A 12,970-nucleotide genomic window follows, 5' to 3' on the forward strand; every position below is an offset into this window, starting at 1 on the left:
GGCGTTTTCAGCGAACTATCTTCTCGACTGCGGAGGCGTCTGAAGCGGGCGCATCACGCTTATGGGGAGGGGCTTCTACTACCTTCTTAACTTGTAACCGACTATAGTTGAGTATCTGCGCTGCATAACATGCACAAAAAGACACCCATCTTGCGCACGCAATTTTTTAATGTGAAAGCATTAACTGTCTCATGGAGCGAGCTGACGTCGTCAGTTTGAAGTACGAAAACAGCTCCTAGTTTCCACAATCCCAATAGGAGTGATTCGCCTTATGGCGCACCGTGCATTCACGAGGGTGCCCATCAAACCACTCTGCCATCTTGGCCGCAAGGCAGCTATGCAATTGCCTTGCCTCAGACACGATCCCATGGTCGTGTCGCCGCGGGGTCGATCGGGATCTCGAATTCGGCTCCCGACGTGCCGGTTTCTCTTCTAGCCACTGGATGGCGCTGCAGGCGCCCCATGGCGGGCGAGGAGAGACCTCCTCGCCCATCGATCGAGATATACTCGGTAGACAGGGGGCGCAGAGGCTCTTAGAACTTCGGGCGCTACCGAGCCCAGGCAAGTAAGGGGCGACCAGATCTAGGGTAATCACGGGACACGAGGCCTGGAAGCCCTCTTTGTGTTTAGCTTTGGGCTTAACGTACGTTTGTAAATATTTGTGTAATGTCGCATGTATTTGTAGTTTAGATTGAGTGTTTTGTAGCATTGTGTTTTATGTACCAATAAACGGGGAGCGGAATCCCGCTCCCGTGAAAGAACCAGGCTGGACTCGGGTTGTTGACGGACCACGTGGCGAATGGCGAATCGGCGGCGGTACGCGAATTTCTACAGCCTTCAGTTCCATTGGCTGGCGCGCGTCGACGGGGCTCCCATTGGCCGCTGCGCCATGGCCTCCGAGATCCCGAAGCTTGCGCACGCTCTGGGGTCTCGGAGGTTAGGGCTGCGCTCGTCAGTTTTCACGACCGCCCACCCCATGGCGCTGCGTGTCCATCAGCGAGTCGTTAACACGGAGCGTCCAAGGGGTCCAAGGTCAGCGTGCCCAGGGGAGCGCGCGCGCTGACCGGCAACGAAAAGCATGCAGCAGACGGAAAAGGGAGCGGACAAGCGGCTTGCATGCTTTCGCATTCACAACTCATAAGAAGTGCTTAGGTGTGCCTCGAGCTTTTTATTCAAATTATTAAGATAGAGTAACCTAAATAGTCAGGTTGGTTCTTCATGAACTGCAGAGTGTGAAAATCTAGCTGAAACAGTAAAACCTAAAATTATATTTTTCTTCAGAAAAATAAAAGAAAATAAAGAGGGGGATAAACTCAACTTTTTGTTTTATATTTATTTAAAAAAAAATGAGTACAGTCGAACCTCGATATAACGAACTTCAATGTAACGAAATCCTCGATTTAACGAAGTATTTTATTTTTCATAATTTCTTGCCCATAGACCCCATGTATTTTTAGTCCCTATATAACGAAGTCTATTTTGCTGCTATTTCAATATAACGAAGCGCCATTGCCATAGAAGGCAATAAATAAATCAACTCTAAAAAACAACTTCGCAAAAAAATTGTGGCTTAAAAAAAAAAATTATGCGCAAACGCGAGCGCTTGATAGGTTACTTCACGGGGACAGGCCTTCCAACGTTCCTAGGCTGCCCGAGGATGCGGCGCCGGTAGCGCCCGCGAGGCATGCGGCAAAGCGGATTTCGCGAGGCTGGCCAGAAAATGCCGAGCAAAAAGTAAACACGGCATAACAGCATCACCACTGGCATTCACTGATCATCATAGTCCACTGTACCGCGGGAGCCAACTTCAGCGGGGGAGCGACGTGATGGCGCGACCGCGCGGCCGCACGGGCAGTGCCATCTAGGAGAAGACCGAAAAGACCGATTATCGTCTTGCGAGCGTGATGTAAAGCAAAGGCGCAAGCACACTGTGGGCGCAAGGGGGCAAGTAAACTGTGCGGTCAAGAGTGCTGTGTAGGTTGGAAACATTGGCACCGCCTAAACTAAACAGCTTTATTTTTTAACCGGGCAGTTCACTTACGTGCTTGCTGCCATAAGGAAACGTAAAGTTCTTTTTTGGATGAGAAAGCAAACGTTTTGGACGCCATCCTGAAGAAACTGCCGAGATCACGAGCACTCGGGAAGTGCTCGACGCAATGGACGTACTGAGGAGGTACACGGCGTCGCATGGGCAGCAAGATGCCGTGCAAGCGCTCTGGGCGCTCGAACGCCGTATGACGCCGCCGACGCCGCTGCTACTGTCGGACAAGGCGCAAGCAAAACTCGCGGACTACTTTGCCCCTAAATAAATGTCATTTTCGGTGAGTTTTCATACCCGTAAAATGTTTCGGATTTTTTTTTTTTTTTTTTTTTTTTCGCATGCTAAAGTTAAATTTCGATTTAGCGAAATTTCAATGTAACGAAGTAAATTGCGAATTTTACCGACTTCGTTACATCGAGGTTCAACTGTAGTACTTATTTTGTAATTAACAAGATTTGCACACTCTATGCTGCCAAAAGAAATCCTATTGCTTCCAAGAAAAAGAATGCAGGCTTGGCAGCGACGCTGAAAGCCTGGAACTCGCTCAATTAGCGTCTGCTAATAGGGCCGTTCAAGCTTGATCACGTGATGTCATAGAGATAATATAATAACCTAGAGCAGGGGTCGGCAACCTTTTTGCAGCGGCGGGCCAAGTCATCACGAAGCCGACAAAGATGGGGGCAGATGGCAACTCGCAAAGCGGGGGGGGGGGCGGGGGCAGGCAAAGAAAGAGCAAAAAGGAAGTGAAGACGTTCTCTGTCCAGGTATGGAGATGCCGAACAATGCCAACTGAGAGTGCTTCTTCTTCATGTCTAACCCCATTTGATGTCAAAACTGTCGCATGGTCCTTGAGTATATGTTCTGTGGGAAGAAGCGGCAGGGGGTGGGTGGGAATGGGAGGGTGTTCTTTTGCAGTGCCGTGCTGGGGGCAGCATGAAACTGCCTCGCGGCTGCATGCGGCCCGCGAGCTGGGGGTTGCCGGCCCCTGACCTAGAGGGAATGTCCTATGCCTCCCATGCATTGGCGCTGCTTGGGAACGGCGGTGCATAAACGCAGACGTCAGCGGTACCAGTTGGTGGTCTCGATAGGCCCATATCGCTGGCAATGCCTTAATATGCACAGAGAAGCATCAAAACGCCACCTGTAAGGCCTGTACTTGGTTCTCTTCTAGCGTACTTTGCAGGAAAACATTGAGATCATGTAGTGTATAAAACTAAATAAAGTTGACAAGCGCTCAAACGACTTCAACTCATTGCGGCAAAACAAAATACAGTGGACTCCTCTTAAACGGAACTCGAAGGGACAGAAAAATTTGTTCCGTTTATCAGAAGTTTCATTAAAGCAAAGCACATAAAATGAGTGAAATATGACTTTATTTCACAAGCATGATGTCCAGCTAATGTAGCTGACTAGAAAAAAGAGGTAATGGTAGTTTGTTTTGCATTTTGTAATCGCTTTTTGACGAAGTAGGTGTGCATGCCTTGGAGGTACAAAGGTTTCTGTTGACTGCTGCACCTTCCCCAGAAATAGTCTTAAAGACTAGGCCGTGGCGCTTTTTAAAACGGCTGAGCCAACCGTCGCTCATTTTGAAGTTATCTATTCCCAACTGAGACGCAATCTCTCCAGCCTTTTCTTCGAGGATGGGGCCGCTGATCGGGAAATTAGCACTTCGCGCGCGCTTAAACCAGAGAAAAAGGACGTTCTCTATTTCCTCAAAAGGCGTCTTTCGCATCCTCCTTCGGTCGGTGGCAAAGCTTCCGCGCTTTACAGCGTCTTGAATCTTTTCTTTGTCCTTTGATATCCTTGAGAGTGTAGACTTCGGGATATCGAACTTTCTTGCGATCTCCGTCTTCGAGAGGTCACCACGATCCAGCTCTTGAAGGATCTTCATTTTCGTAGCAAGCGAGATCGCTTGGTGCGGCCGCTTTTTTACCGCTTCCATCACAACACGGCAAGCGGACGCTGGTTTGTGTACTCGATGGTAAACGTGACGCGCAACAGACGAGGCGCTAACCCTAATGGCGGTAGAAAGACTGTATTGGATTGCCTTAATATAATGGCTTGGATGGATGGATGAATGGCTGTACCGTACCCTTTGTAACGAGCGGCACCTCGCGTCACCTAGCCTAACAACTTTTTTTTTTTTTTTATAATAATATTTGTATAAATTTTGTTCTAACACAACCCCTTTCCCTTTAAAGTGTCCACAGTCTTGGCTATTGCGTACTCCATGGTTGTGAGACTGCTGTAGCTATTTCCGATGTCCGCGGTCGCCATGGGTAGTTTCGGTTTCGGTCCCGTTTAACCGAAGTAAGCAAAAAGGGGGGTTCCGATTACCCGAAGAATTTATCATTAAATACATAGGAAACCAACCGAAACAACCTTTAGAGTTCCGTTTATCCGAATTTTCCGTTTAAGCGAGTTTCGTTTAATGGGAGTCCACTGTACCTTACTTTTTATCTGCTCTCTTTCTCTGCTCTTCCATTGATCCCTTTCTCGCTCTTTCTCTCGGGACCGCCGATGTTATCGCTCGGGATTTGCCACCTTCTGCTCCTTTCTTTACCTTCTTGTGCTGCGCAGCCCGTGGGAATATCTCGGATCTACTGAAGCAAGACTTGGAGTGCAGCCAAAGTAATGCAGACAAAAAGCAATGTGCGAAGGGGTGTCATGAAAGCCGTAGTGCTGGATATTGCGTAGGGCACCCACCAAAGGCGCCCTACAGATGCGACACCAGTTTTGTGGCAGCGTTTGGATGGCACTCGCAATCAGTAAAACACAAGTTTTACCCAAATGCCGACAAAGCCTTCATGTGACGGTTTCCCGTAATGGGAGTGCCGGAACCGGAAACAGTAAGGTGACAGTGAAATAGCCCATTCTGCATTAAAAGGCCGACGCCCCCACCTGGAAGAAGGCGAGCCCATCTCCACGTCTTCGGCCTTGTGCATAGCTGCCTTGGTCTCCACAAACTCCAGGGTGTACTGCAGCACGTCCTGCAGGGGCACCCGCTTGGGACCGGAACCGTACTGGATGTACCTGGCACGGAGGATGAGGGGACTCGCATTAACTGGTCTCGTAACAAACCGGGCGGCAGGTTTTGAATTTTAGGTTTCGTCTGAGCGTCAAGATGAAAAAATTGAGCAGTTCTGCGTTAATCCACAGTATGGTCACAGCGATAGCTGCAACGAGTCACAGCGAAGCTGTGGGCATCGGCGTCGCGATCATGCGCCGTGGCGTGCGTGAACAAAAGCGTTCGGAACAAAACAGACATCTGACCCGTAGTGGATGACAGAAAAATGCAACCACGCAATGCGAAGATTTGGTTAAGAATCTCTATTCCATTATGTGTGCGCTGGCCGGCGTTCAGAATGCGCTCTCTGCTCGTTCCGATCGACGCTACCACGTAACTCTCCCCTCCAGAGACAGAGTCGTTCCTCTCTGTCCTGTTCCAAATGCTTCTGTTTTTTTCTTTGTTATGGAGCACGTGAAAGCACATCTCCTGGCACGAGCTTTTGGCATTGACAGTACCACAACATCTCTTTATAGGTCATTGTTTCTTTTCTTTTTTTTCTTTCCCAGAGAGCACGTGCAGTGGGCGTCGGGTACTACAAAACCCCAGAAAGCGACTTGTTGTCGGCTGTGCCACAGCTCAGTGGTAACACCTTCGCTTTGCATGCAGCGGACCCGGGCTCGATTCTCCCGGGCAGCAGCGGACAATCTTTTTTCAGGGCTTTGCAATGTTGATGACGGACATTCCACATCGCCAACTACAAAATCAACAATGGACGTAACTTCCAGTGGTGGAAAGAGCCCAGAACACCTATCACCGTAAAAGAGGTGCACAGGTCACTTGGGTGACGTTAGCTAGCAAAAAGGCAACATCGCCCGAGTGCAACATTGCCATGTGGTCCCGAAGAAGCTAAATCTCTTGGGCTCGCAGGGGTTCCAAACTTTTCAATCTCGAGGAGCGCCTCTCTTATGAATGGCAGCCAAAGGACCTCTTTTTGAAGCAATACGGTACTGCAGAAGCCTGCAGATTTTGTCAAGACAAATGCACATACTAAGGAATGTCAGCCAGATGGGTCAATGTCAATGGACAGTTAAAATTTTCTAAAATAGTGCAGAAGTTGGGAGAACGCTTTCTTTTGGTCTTGGAGGAACTTCAGCTGCCATTTCCGAGGTATGAGAGAGGTTCCTTTTCAATTCTTTACCGACCCTGAACACTTCTGTACTTTGTTCGCACGAGAGAACGAGAAACTCACTTGTTGAGGCACTTGTGTAGTCTTTCCCACTCGGCCTTAAGCCGGCGCACTTCTTCCCGTTTGCTACGCGTGATGTTCTTGTTGTACTCCATGTACCTGCAAAGAAAGCGACAGAGGACCCAATCAGGCAAGGCACTAGCCAAAAGTATGACCCCACCCTCGAAGTAGCGGTGAGAATAAATTGTGAGAGTACTACTAATGGCTCTCAGAACATCAGTTTGCTGTTTATAGACCTTTTCCGCTTACTCTCGCCCCCGACCGCCAAGTAGGCATATCCGGTGTGGGCGACAAAAAAATATCAAAACGTTTCAACCTGCAAATAGTAAAAAAATAAAGGGGAGGCAAAACGAGAATGCGTGATGGCTACGTTTATGTCCTAAATGCCTTCTACTGGCGTGGTGACGGCTAAACAATGTTTTCGCCCATACTGGAAGTGACGACAATTCAAGATGGTGGCGCCCTTGCGAAAAAGGTCTATACATTTCGATAATGGCCCCAAAACTATTTGCAGTTCCCAATATGCTGTGTGGCAGAACATCATTGGTACGCTCGATTGGCCGATATGTTTGCCCGGATGAAACATTCACAAATGCAGGTCCCATGGAACTCACAAAAGTGATCTTTGCATAAATTTCCCATTTGTAGTCGGCCAGAGTCACCAAATGAACTACGCTTCAGCGTAACGAAACTTAATCCATCTTGCTGCTTAGAATCTTGGTAGCCAGTTACCTGAAGCTTTACTTGAAATCGCAGGAAACGCTTTTCCGTCCTCCAAAAATGTTAAAACACTTTGTGACAAAACCAAACTATACCACCTTAGCTTCCACAACATCGTATCTAAAGCTGAGGAAGTCGCATTTTTGGATTCCGACGATTGAAAGTTGCGTCTGCCCTGTACTAAGCATCAAGATGGCAGCGCCCACTAGCAGATCAGGAAATGGAGTGGCGACACCCTAAGCATAGCTCATTAAGTGGTTCTAGGTGTGGCAAATAAGGGATGTACCATACATTAAATTAAACCTAGAGCAATGCCCAGCTATATGTAATCAATCTTGCCACACCCAAATATCCCTCCTTCAATCTCGACGCACGCAACCTGTCAGCAGGTGTCTGCACTGCGGCAAAGCGAGGTTCGCAGGACTCTGGTGCCTGCTCGGCGGGTATCGCTTTTACATTGTGCACCTGCTCAGCGAGAGGGACATCTCAATGGGGCTAACTAACCAGCCACGACTATGACTTTGCCAACACTTCGGAAGGTATGCACATTGCGGTCAGTCTCAAAGAAAATGTAGCATAGCGTATTATTCAAAACTACTGCACTACAAAATTTGGATACTAATACAACCTTAGGCTAGATAGCCCATTGAACTGTTTTTTAATTCGTTTGGTAACAGCAACCTATTCCACATTGACCTTCTGATTCAATCCCACAAAAGACTTGCATAGAGCCGCTTTTAAAAAGTCAATAAGATACGAAAGCAGACAACCTAACCACACTACACCTTCTGACTGTTGTTCTTTATCACAATATATGCCTCTCACAGAAACTAAGCCTTGTCACATGTCTGTTTACTTCTCATTAGGACAACAAAACCCCCTTGAATTGTGCCTGGTGCCCCCGAAAAACAATTACAGTGCTTCTTTCACAGTAAAAATAAGCCAAGCATCGCCAAACGCTCAGTCTCCATTTAAATGTAGCACCGGCAGTCTGGATCAGATGCCAAAGTTTCAGAACTTACCGTCACCTGGTTCAAAAGCCATTAGCGATTTTCAGAAATTTCTATAGAAAAATGGCAGCCGAGGAGATGCACAAATATGTGAAGATTAAAGAAGGACACTGCCCAGAAAAAAAAAAAAAAAATTCTGAAAAAAGTTGATTTTGAAAAATGACATGTTTACATCCACCAACGTCTAAAGAGTATTCCCAGAAAGTCTAACTCATTTACACTAGAGAGTTAATTTTTTATATATTATTTTCTGTCCACCGAACCTAAAGAGAGGGTAGGGTTTGGAGCGCTTTGATTGCATTTTTCTCCGTTCCACTTTTTCGTACAAATTCCATTTTAGTCAATCTATCGTTTGATAATGGCAATACAAGGAAGGCCCGTTCTTCACTTTTCCCGACTTAAATTTAATAAGGAATGTGGCTATGGCACCTTTTTGTCAATTTACGAATGTCTTTTATAAAAAAATGTTTACATTTTGTCGAAGACACAGAAGACCCAAAAGTTTACCGATTTCGCAGAAGAGAAACTTTATAGAAATAAAATACTTTCTAGAAAAACCTTTCCATGGCCGCACCCTCTAGGCATTCTGCTACATATCTAGCAAATAACGATCTTGAATATTGTGATAGTTTTCCGACGATAGATTAACTAAACAATGTAGGCGTGTTGCTGATAGAAGCTGCATCAATTTCCTTCCCATTGAACCGACAGACCTGAAACTTTGTTACGCATCCTCTAGCATGACCACCAGCCTACCCTGTAAATTACATTTCAAACGTTGACCCTCCCAGGGGGTGTGTGCCTTTAATGACGTTGGGCACAGGGAATGGGCCACATTTTCCCATCGAAAGTTTCAGAAATCGCTTATAACTTCTGAATACTGTAAGCAACTTATTTTTTGCGGGTTCAATATTTCGTGATTTAGGTCAAAGCTGAAGTTTTGGAATAATTTGCGGGTTCTAATTTTTGCGAAGTGGCGAGATGTCAATATAGATTCGAATGTGTTTAGATTTTACCGAAATTGTTGGCGGGACCTATTTTTTGCAAAATGTAGGCGATTCGCAAAATTCACAAAAATTAGGTCTTCACGAAAATTAGTAAGTCGCTTAGAGTAACATACTGGTTACAGTTCTGAAACTTTGGCATCCGGTCCAAACTGCTACCACTACATTTGGGTAAGGACTGAGCATTCGGTGCTGCATAGTTTATTTTTGCAGTGTAAAAAAAATTGTCAATGTATTTTTTTTTTTTTAGGTGGGGGGGGGGGACACGCTGCACAAAGCAAGCATATTCCTTCTCCAGAATGCCTGCCATGAAGGTCCACTGGTAATGAGAGCAAGAAGGCGCATAAAAATATGCTTAAATTTGCATGCTTAATTGTAGGATAAAAATGCAGAGCAAGTACCGCAGCTGCAAAAATTGCAAATGGTGTTTCAGACACACACCTGTCAAGGTAAAGTTGCTCTGGAAAATCCAACTGGTGGTGGATCTTTTCCGGTTTGCCCAGCTGCTGGTTGAAGCGGAACCGAGACAGCTCAAACACCAACACGGGCGGCAGCTTGGTGAACCAGCTCTGTGGATCAAGATGGCAGCATGCGTGTTCACTCGATTTCTATCTTTGCTGCTCGTGACTTCAAAAATATCCCTATTACTCGTTTCCTGTTTCCTTGTATGTGAAGGTGCCCTTTCTATGCAGAAAGCCCTACTAACTTTTCTCGCAGCGTAAGCAGAGAAACAATCTTATCTTGCTTCTAACATTTGCACGTCTCTTTCCATAAATAACGACCACATGCTTTGCGAGAAAGTATATGCGCAGATATGAGAGGCATTCACGCGTCGTCATCAGCACAAGTTGCAGGTAACGCATCTTAACACCTGCCGCGAACAATGGTTTTCACAATGCAGAAGAATCTGGCGAACACTCGCTGTCGGCACACGTTTATCGGCACAGCACGCAGCTATGGGCGACTTTCACATCGTGTTTTTTATTATACTTTCACGGCTTCGTCTTTAGGCCGCCTGGTGCCGTGAATATCCGATTCACACGAGAAAGCCAGCGAGCAAGCCTGCCGCTACAAGTTTCCGTTTTAGCCACTAAATGCCATCGACTTCGCAAAAGTCGCCGATAACTACCAGTGAAGCCACGCCCGCCGTTGCCGATTCACACGAGAAAGCCAGCGAGCAAGCCTGCCGCTACAAGTTTCCGTTTTAGCCACTAAATGCCATCGACTTCGCAAAAGTCGCCGATAACTACCAGTGAAGCCACGCCCGCCGTTGCTGAGCGAGGTTGCGTTCAAGGAATGACACAGCAAAGCGCCAAAAGCTCGCCCTATAAATACTATGCATTTTTAACGACGACTGACGGCTACCCAATTTGTTGCACTTCCCGGGAAGCTAACTCCGCAGAAACTCTGGGGAGCGAGGAAAACGTCGAGCAAGCGGCTCACCTCCTGTCCCAGGCGGCGCATCCCGGGGGCGGTCAAAGCCTCGGGCTCCAGGTTGGTCGTGGCTGCCTCCAGACTCTCGTGGATGTCACTGAAGCCACTCACTTGCAGGGGATACTGACCAAAGGCCTCCTCCCGGGAGAAGCGAAGACCTGCACGGGCCCATCCACTTCAGCGGCTAGTGAAGCCCTACCGTTCAGATGCCATGGTCGTTGACAAAGTGAGAACGCGGGGTACATATTTCTAATGCCCAGACTCCAGCATGCACTTGATGCCTTTCGCTATGCTTCAGCCACGCGTACACGCTCAGGGCTAAAGCTCCTCCCTGTCGTTCTCATCTTGTCATCGATCGTTTCTTTTATTTTTTCCACAGCAAACTCTTCTTGGAAAGTCCAAAGGTACAAAAGACAAAACAGTCGCCCGATGGGCTGCCAAGAGCCTGCGAATGCCAGCGACTAAAATTTGATCATTATATTCTGCGTGAGACCAATGGCCAAAGCCCCTCAATTGAGAGATGCAATTTGTGCATTACCCTTCACGAGCGAGAAAAATGTTCCTCGTTCGAGTACTACGGAACAATTAGCACAATCCGGTTTGCCGCTGCACCACCGTTTTTTTCCAGAATGCATCTACGCCGCGAAGCTTCCTAGTAAATGTCTGGATTGATAAGTGCTGAATTTTTTGTTTCCAAGACGCGCTTTTCCTCAATCATTGGGACGTCGCTCGTAACCAGACTTTGCTTCGTCATATGAATAAGGTGATTTGACTTTCTATTCATGGCTATTTCCTCTCGTCAGAGAAACAGACAGTTTCGTATTTGGCACGGGTACGACAGAAAACTGTAAGCTAACTAAATTGATGGAAATGACATCCGCTTGCAAGACTGCCTCACGGATCCAGGGCCGACTTCGGCGTCGGTGCCACCTTAGGTTCGAGCACCATCAAAAGTTGCCAGGCTCACCTTCGCTCTCTCCCTCGCAGCGGAACCTCCCATAGAAAAGGTCCAGCATGGGGTTGGTCTGGTCTAGCTTGGGCATCCCTACCCTGAGACAGAAGGACAGTGCAACAACCCAGTCACTTCAGACATCTCGGAAATACCGACTCGAGAGGCAGGAGACGACACCCAATGCCACATCAACACCAAAAAGAAAGAATGGCAGTAATGCTAAAAAGGACATTTAAAACAGACGACGATTAGCTTGCAGTAATGCGGCAATTCCAAAAACACAACTGCTTCGGAGGTGTGCCACGTGAAATGGAAAAACCACAAACTGCCGAACCATACAAGAATCTCCTGCTTTGTCCTTTGTGCAAAAGGTTGCATGAAAGCACTAAGGGCAGTACAATTACTTTAGTGCTGGTTGACTGTCTCGACACCACAGCAGACTGAACTATTGCGTACGCAAGAATTGACAAAAAAAATTAATGCCAAATTTCAACGCAACTGTTTTGCATACATGAAGCGTTCTAGCATCACAAACATTTAGTTATAGTCTGAGTTTCCAGGCAGCAGACGCCTACGTGTTCACGAAACTCTTCATCAGATAGTTTAATGCGCACCTTATGTACACTTGATAGTTGTACCTAGAATGAAGTGATACTATCATTGGTCGGGCTGATAAACGTGGCGACCTTCCAGAGCCTTCCATATGCTCGAGCTGCCCTCCCTCAGTGGACACAGGTGGTCGAGCTTCTCCTCATCAGCCTCACTCCTCCTTGTCTACTTTTCTGGTCACATACATCCCCGTTAACCAATCAGTGTCGAGAACCTCACTCTTCTTCCACCCATCAACCAGTCAGTGTCGTGCCTTGCGGCCACGCTTTTATCCAGGCTTCACTTTTGTCTGGGCTTCACGAAATGCCAAACACCCAGCCAAAGAATGCGTCACATTAAAATCAAATTCTCTTTGTAATTTGCTTTTGCTATTGAAAACACATCTACCAAGCTAACTTTTAGATTTTGCTTACACAAGCACTACCGTATTTACTCGCAAATATTGATGCCCACAATGGGCATCAATAGTATTTGGACTGTTTCCTTTCCCCCCGCGTAATGAACGCACTTTTAATTTTCGGCTCCGCGAGTCTTGAACTGCATCCACTTTAGCTAGTTGGCTAGCCACCAAGCCAATTTTCTCTTGCCGCTAAACGGCCAGGCCAAGTCAAGCCAAGCCAAGCCGCTCTCGTAATGGCTGCAATTGCGTGGTTGCGGATATATTCAACCGTGAAACCGAGCAGCGCGCATGCCTAGCGAAGCTGGGGTCGAGGGATTGACCAGCCCCGGACGTGCATCGTCCATCGAATGCACTGATGTCAACAAACACGCCGTCGTCTGTGATCCGCTTTCGGACAGTGATATTGAGAAAGTGGTTAGGCCTAAGAATAGACGCGTCGCTCTCCGTGCTGAGTGAACTTCATAGGGCGCTTTTTCTTTGGCAAAAGACACAGCAAAAGCGCCCTAAAGGAGGTTCGAAATTTAGAGAGCATGGTTACTGTGGC

At 47.2% G+C, this 12,970-nt stretch overlaps 1 protein-coding gene across 2 annotated transcripts in view; it reads right to left on the bottom strand.

Annotated features, from left to right (window-relative positions):
- Positions 1-12,970, bottom strand: part of LOC8034010 (ubiquitin carboxyl-terminal hydrolase 25) — a 75,128-nt gene that overhangs the window by 37,850 nt on the left and 24,308 nt on the right. For both annotated transcript variants that reach the window (XM_029990670.4, XM_029990671.4), the window contains exons 6-10: positions 11,433-11,515; positions 10,475-10,623; positions 9,473-9,600; positions 6,301-6,396; positions 4,943-5,074 (exon numbers count right to left, since the gene is read on the bottom strand). In XM_029990670.4, the coding sequence (XP_029846530.2) occupies positions 4,943-5,074; positions 6,301-6,396; positions 9,473-9,600; positions 10,475-10,623; positions 11,433-11,515 (588 nt within the window). The remainder of the gene's footprint in view (positions 1-4,942; positions 5,075-6,300; positions 6,397-9,472; positions 9,601-10,474; positions 10,624-11,432; positions 11,516-12,970) is intronic.

This window comes from Ixodes scapularis, unplaced genomic scaffold, assembly GCF_016920785.2.
Source record: "Ixodes scapularis isolate PalLabHiFi unplaced genomic scaffold, ASM1692078v2 PGA_scaffold0__279_contigs__length_252992795, whole genome shotgun sequence".
In the NCBI taxonomy this organism is placed as follows: Eukaryota; Metazoa; Arthropoda; class Arachnida; order Ixodida; family Ixodidae; genus Ixodes; species Ixodes scapularis.